The sequence below is a fragment of the Pterocles gutturalis genome, unplaced genomic scaffold (assembly GCF_000699245.1).
Source record: "Pterocles gutturalis isolate BGI_N339 unplaced genomic scaffold, ASM69924v1 scaffold12629, whole genome shotgun sequence".
Taxonomy (NCBI): Eukaryota; Metazoa; Chordata; class Aves; order Pterocliformes; family Pteroclidae; genus Pterocles; species Pterocles gutturalis.
Window position 1 is genome coordinate 21,784 of NW_010128324.1, and position 7,404 is coordinate 29,187.

At 39.5% G+C, this 7,404-nt stretch overlaps 1 protein-coding gene across 1 annotated transcript; it reads right to left on the bottom strand.

The window, feature by feature from the left end:
* Positions 1-1,405: 1,405 nt before the first annotated feature.
* RBM12B (RNA binding motif protein 12B) lies at positions 1,406-5,083 on the bottom strand. The gene is made up of 2 exons (XM_010079586.1): positions 4,851-5,083; positions 1,406-4,129 (listed from the first exon to the last, which is right to left on the bottom strand). Exon 2 carries the CDS (start codon positions 4,099-4,101, stop codon positions 2,002-2,004), a length of 2,100 nt encoding a protein of 699 aa, XP_010077888.1. The 5' UTR covers positions 4,102-4,129; positions 4,851-5,083; the 3' UTR covers positions 1,406-2,001.
* Between the last annotated feature and the right edge of the window lie 2,321 nt (positions 5,084-7,404).

The following is a 7,404-nucleotide window of genomic DNA, read 5'->3' on the forward strand; positions in this document are numbered from 1 at the left end:
TGATTAGGTCAGACAAGTTTATTTTGAGGATTCTTGTAACACATCTTTATTTTCCCTGCAAGTCTTCTGGCTCCTTGATCTCTTTTATAGCAACTATGAAATCAAAGCACCAATTAGTTGTGGATTTTTTTTTTAAATTTTAATTCTATTTAAATTCAGAGGAAGATTCAGAACAGTATGCTTCTGAAACTAATTCCTACTAGACAGCAAAAAAGGTAAGTGTTCAGAATGTGAAAATTTGGCCATAAGTGCCTTTGCTCACAGGAATCTACATATACAGACTTGGCATTATCCTTCTCATTCAAAATGCTTTTTTTCCTAGCACTTAAACAGAGGACAAATAATATGCAGAAAAAAGGAAGGTACACTGGCCTTTTAAAAATTATAGGAAAAACATTTTTCTGTTGCTTCTTTGCTTCTACTTAAAAGAGTTTAGGTGGAAGTTTAGTAATGATGATGACTTTACATAAAGTAATTAAGGTTTGACCACCAGTGAGGGTGATCAGTCACTGGATCAGGCTGCCCAGAGAGGCTGTGGAATCTCAATCCTTACAGATATTAAAAAAAATCTTGAGGCCTTGAAGAACCTGTTCTAGTCGATGCTGCTTTGAGAAGGGGGTTAGACTAGAGACCTCTAGGTCCCTTCCAGCCTCAACTACTGTATGAATCTATGGTATTGCTGCAGCAAACATTAAAACAAGTTTTCATCACTAACTTGCAACTTTGTCTTAGTTTGAGAGAGGACTAAAACTCCGTCAAATTCTTTAGTACTCCAAGTACTGTCTTGCACCATTGCAATGTCAACAATGGTACTAAGTACTTATCCACACAACCAAAGTTTCCTGCTAAGCCTGAATGCTGAAGAAGCATTTTCTTCTTCAAACAGGCTAGCTTTTATTTCTTCCTAAAATTTAGATATGCTGGTACCAAACCCACTGAAGTATTCTAAATACTGACATAAGCATTTGTGTTCTTACATAAGAAAATAGCATAGTTGATTGTCAGCTTGGTTGCCAGTGACAGATGTTAATTAAAACTAATCAGAGATTAACCTGGAATGCATCCAGACATCATTAGCAAGTTAATATTCATATTACAAGCATCTAGAGATAAACAAGGACCCCTACAAAAGCTCAGGCTGAAGTCAGAATTCTTGATCTAATTCCAACATTCATTTTCTGCCTCAATTACTACAGTGAGGGAGGAGAACAAGAAAGCCTATCCAACTGATCAATACAGAGTTTGCAGTCTTTGTAAACTATGGTTTCGTTCCTGTGTTGACAAACTAATAAGTAAAAAAAAATTTCCTAAGGAAGCAGCCAGCACCATTCTCACCAAGACCCACGTATGCTGAGCATAACAGTTGAGATCATCAAGTATAAAAGTTTTAAATATAAGACACACATTTAATGGCAATTTCTTTTTTATTAAAAAAAACTTTGCAAAGCCAGCTAATGTGAACAGGAAGCTCTTTTTTCTTTTTTTAATAGGAATGCCTGAAACCACATGAAACCAAAAAAAACCCTGAACAGTTTATACAAAAAAAAAAAACCACAACACTTATTTTTTAATTTTATTAAGCTAACCGCAGTAAGAAATGTTATTTACTAATGCAGGTAGTTCTTCCATTTGAACCGTCTATGTGGCCAGTTAGCCAGCACTTGCATTTTTATTTGATGCAAAGTCATGGGATGTGGAATCAAAGCAAACTAAAAAAAACCCAAAGCATTACAACTCCATGCTTTTATACCTTGATGTAAAGACATTCAATGTCCTCCAGAATTTCTGGGCTCTTCTCTGCCACAAGAACTAGGCACAATACAGTTCTCATATCTTAACCATATAGATATTTCAACCAGTAGCTAAACAACTGAACTAGATATTATTTACAACCGTTGATGGAAACTGTTTCTTCTGCATCTTCCAGTAATTAAAAAAGTGAAAATAACCGCCAATACTGTCAAATCTAGAATGTTTTATTCTAGAGTATCTTTTCCTCCTTTACAGCAAGCTCAACTTAACTTTCCGTGGACCAATTGGCCTATCATTCAGTTCATTAATAGCAGCCATAGCTTCCTCATAGTTTGTCATAGCGACGATGGCATCACCCGAAGGTAATCCTTGTTCATTATACTGTACAGAAACTGACTCTGGTATCACTCTGTAGCCATAGAAAAAATCCAGAATCTCATTAGGAGTAGCTTTAAAAGGTAAATTTTTCAATCGAATAGGAACAACACGTTCAGAACCACCACTGAAATTTGGATCCGGCATAAATCTTCCTTCAGGAAAACTTCCCATTTTATTATTCCCAAACTCCATTCTGCCAAAATGTTCACTGTCACCACCAAAATCCATGAGGGGTGGCGGACCTCTAAAATCCTTAGGAGGGCCCATGAAGTCCTCAGGAGGGTGCCTAAATTCAGAAGGATGCCTAAAGTTCCCAGGAGGACCAAATGAATGCATTGGTGGCCCTTGTGGTGGCCCAGATGGTGAACCAACTGGACGGGAAAGCTCACCTCTGTCATATGGATGTGAATGATCCTGCATTTCATTTGGTGCAGAGAATGGTACAGTTACACCAAACTTTTCCATCTGCTCTTCAGATATAAGTCTTACTAATACCTCCGTTCCCAAGAATCTTCGACGATTTAAATTTTCTGCTTTCATGGCTTCTTCTTCAGATTTAAACTTCACTAATGCTTCTCCCAGCCCAACTCCTTTGTCATCACAGAGCAAGTAAATATCTTCTTCATCAACATCAAATCTCTCAAAGAACTTTTGCACTTCAATTTTTGACACATCAAATGGAAAATTCCTTACATAAACACACATCCTAGGGCCAGAATGATCTTCCCGATAACTTTTTTCTGGTATGGCCTGTCCAGAATGATCTCTGTCCTGTGATCTTTTCCTCTCACAATAATCAATTATTTTCAACATTGACTTTCTTGAAATTGGAAAAATGTAAACAGGACGATTGAGAAGGACTTTTCGATGACATCCCAAAGCAGCCTGATAATCTCTCTCACTCCTTAGCATCACAAAGGCATCTCTAGTCCTCCTCTGATGCTTATCCATTAGAAGCTTGATTTGTTTGCTGCATATATCCAGGTCAGCGAAAAAATCTCTCAGATCTCTCTTCTCCACATTAGTAGACAGATTTCTTAAGTGTATGTAATACTCCTGGCTGGGAGGTGAACGAGAACGCGTTCTTTGTCTCCTTGGTGATCTTGAATGAGAATGCTTCCTTGAATGCATGTAGACTGAACTTCTTGGAGAACGGTCTTCACACAAAAAGCAATCAATTTCATTTGGCACGTCTACCCTCCCACCACGTTCAATCCACCGTTTCTCTGTAGATGGGCTTATTTCTATAAACCTCTGACCCATGTACTGTCTATGACGTTTAAGTCCTTCTAAGGCATCACCAGGCGTAGCAAATTTTACCAAGCAATCACCATTGTTCAAACCATTGCGATGCTTTATCAGAATCACTCCATCCACATTTATCCCAGAAAGGAAAGCACGTACTTCATCTTCTGTTGCAGAATAAGGTATACCACGCAGAAATAAGTAAAGATCATCTGGGTTAAATGGATGAGGATCCTTTCTTGACTGATAGCTTGATTTAGGCATACCTATATCACCATGTCTTGTGCCATTGGTATGGAAACCAGCCTCCGGATGATTTGGTGGACCATAACCAGGTTTACCTATTCCTTTTGGAAAAGCCATGGCTAAATGTGGAATGTCTCCAACACCTGATGCTCCAGGACCATTATTACCTGTTCTTCTAGAGCCAGACATAGTTTCTCGTCCCCCACGGTCAAATCGTTTCCGGCTCATTTCTATGGTATTCTGCATTTCTGCCTTGCTGCTGAGAAAGAGGTCTATGCGTGAGTCCTTGATAAACCCTCCTGAACAGCTCATGGCACGCCGTGCATCTTCATCTGTTGCAAATATAATAAAAGCCTCCCCAATCTCTCCTCCAATAACATGCACACCTCCATCAGGAATATTCAATCCCAAGAAGAAACGACGAATATCTGCAGGACCCGCAACAACAGGAAGCCCCTGTAAACGGATGACTACAGCCATGCTGAGCTCAACCCACAGCAAAAATCACCTGCAGACAAAAAGGTACACATGATAGCACGTCTTTAGTACTCAGCTATTGCAGTATCTTAACACTTAAGAAGCTAGAGCCTTTTTAATGAATGTCCTTGTCTCAGTCAAGAGAGAAGGAATCAAAAAACCCACAAGTTCACAAGAACAAGATTAAAACAAGATTCACTGGAAGTTGATTAGTCAGAACAATTAGCTACTCCACCAGCACACGTGCACAAGTCTTTCCATATTCCCTATCCTAAGGGCAACAAAATCCACCTAAGTCACTCCTCACCATCCACGATACCTAAAGAACACCTAAAGTCTTTCACGGCATAGTTACTGTATGCCAGAGATCTCTGCCCAGTCCTAAGGGAAAAAAAAAATTCCTGTTTACTTTTGAACAGGACACTTGTGAACGTAACACAGACAACACTAGATGATAAAAAGAGAAAGGAAAAAGGATAACTACTTCACTAGAAAATGAAGTAATTCACCAACACTGATGACTTTACTGCTTTGACAAGCTGCTCTACCCAGTGATCAGTTCTGTTCAATAATGTATGTTTTCTCAGCGTTCAAAAATGTTGTCTCTTTCACGTAGTCAGAGTATTAACTGCAGCAGCCACATGCACTCAGGAGAGCATATCCTAGCTCCCAGCCACAAGTCTGTGAGAAAAAGGCCGTGTATGATCTTGTCACAATACTCAGTGAGAAGTGTTAAGCTTTTGGCAGCTTACCTGTTTCTGCTTTGAAGACCTGATAAATTCTGTAAAATCAACTTAACTGTGGAAAGAAAACGAAACATAATTAATGGCTGATATCTGTACTTCACTTTACATACTGCGCTACACTGCTGCAGCTCATCCATAGCAGTGGCTACTATTAAAGCCAAGCATGTAATGAACCCACAATTTGGGGATACTATGAAGAACTCCTTCCGTGTTCCAAGATGCCATGCACTGCATCTTTGTGTTTCCATATTAGAAGCAAAAGAAATTCAAAATTTAAGTTGACTTCAGGAAATGATGAAAACACGATGAGATTACTTGGTCATCAATTGTGCCACCTTAGCTGTTGAAATGAAACAGTGACAGTATATCGAGGGAAAAACTCTCGGTTCAAATCTTTCGAGTCCTTGAAAGATGCGTAAGTCCATCTCAAGATTACAGGACGTGTCCGTTCTTCCAAAATCCACCTGCTTTCAAAGTTCACAGGAGTATGCTACTCACCAGTCCAGCACTTCACTGAACATATGGCAGTAAAGATGACCAAATGAAAGAACAAAAATATCCAACAAAGAGAAACTTCAGGGAGTACTTCAACTTACAAAGCAAACCAGTATTTTCTCTATATGTTTACTGCCCTTCAAACATAAGAACAAGAATCACTTTAATACACTGACTTAAACATATCCTGATTTTCAACATTATCTAACACCACACGATACACAGCACAGTACTCTCAGAACAAACACAAGCTTCTGTAGCAAATGACTACATCCCTTTAAAAAAACAAGAGCCCAACACTCCAAGTGTTTGAGAATATCCCTTGTACAAACTCCTTGCTAAATAACAAACATCAAGCACTAGATCCTCATGCCAAGTCATCTGTTGATAACAGTTAACTACCACTCCACCTGAGAGCAGCAAAACAAGAGCAAAGCCCAAATTCTGTAACTAATGGATTCTACCTCAGTTCTACATCAGCACTTTGTAAACACAACAAACGCAAAACTGCCGCCTGTTTAGTAACTTCACTGAAGATCTGTCCTCTGTATTTTTGTGGTGGGTTGACCCTGGACAGCAGCCAACCAGCCACACAGCCAGTTGTTCACTCCTTGTCCCCACCAGTGGGATGGGTTAGAAAATAGGAAGAAAAAAGTCAAGAAAACTTCTGGGTCAAGATAAAGACAGTTTAATCCGTGAAGACAAAAAAGGGAAACAAAGGAAATCACTCACCACCTCCCACAAGCTGACTGATGTCCAGCCTGCCTGGACAACCACCTTGGAAGCCAAAATAACAAAACGATCAAACAAAAAAGTTCTTCTTCCTCTACCTCACTTTTTGTTGCAGAACATGATGTTACATGACATGGAATATCCCTTTGGCCAGATGGGGTCAGCTGTCCCGGCTGTCTTCCCTCCCAGCATCTTGCCTAGACCCAGCCTAGTCACCAGGGTGGCAGAATGGGGAAAAAAAAGAGAAAGCCTTAACACTGTGCAAGTGCTGTTCAGCCACAGCCAAAACACTGATGTGTTGTCAACACTCTTAATCTCAAATCCAAAACACAGGACCATACAGGCTGCTATGAAGAACGTTAACTCCATCCCAGCCAGACTCAGTACACTTTTTAATGTATCTTCTCAACAGATGTGACGGCAATGCCAGAAAGCAAGGAGAATTCAAGGGCTGAATTTTCTTATAGGACCTCTGTGTCTTGAAAAATCAAATCCACTCCCTGATAGTTCACGACGTATGTAATCTGTAGTATTTCTGAATTTCACAACTCAGCATTCTTATCCCAATTTTTAAACAGCATTCAGAACAGACCTCCGTATTTCTTCGGTGATAAACAGCAAGTTCTCCACGATGTAACATGGATACAACGTACAACCTTCAGTGGTGAAAACTAGACACAGTGATTCCAGATCATAATGCGATATTTAAGAAGTCCACAAACAGAAATGCAAGTCCAAATAATAAGCTTTTACTGACTGTATATTAAACAATCAAGCATTGGTAGAAAGTGTAGACAAGCCATCCAACTTTTTAAAGTGAATGACCAGAAAGAGTGACTTTTGGGATGAAAGTGCTACATAAAACTAAAACCAATTCATTAACTGAGCAAGGACTTCAGAGAACAAGGACTTAACTAGATTGACAACTTCATGCCACCAATTTAAAAGCACAGAAGCATGCAAAACATTTTAAGAAATTTTACATTTGAACTGAATTAACTCGAAAACACTCCTATACCTGTACTTCCACAGCCTCAACAAATTGCAAATACTTTTAAAACTTCACTAAAAAAAAATCCCCAACTTGTAAACACTGTAAGAAGCTAAGCCTGCACTGAGCATGCAAGCTAGGAAGAACACCCACAGAAATACCCCAACTATAAAACTGGACCAATATGAGCTTAATAACTGGGGGATCACAGAACAATTTCTTTTTCTAATGTTTTTCAAAATAAGCTGTTGCTAATGACGGTTTTCACATCGCTGAAAAAAGATGCGAGTGAGTTCTGCAGCTGGGGCCGCTTCCGAGCGCTGCGAGCTGGAGAAAGGCAGC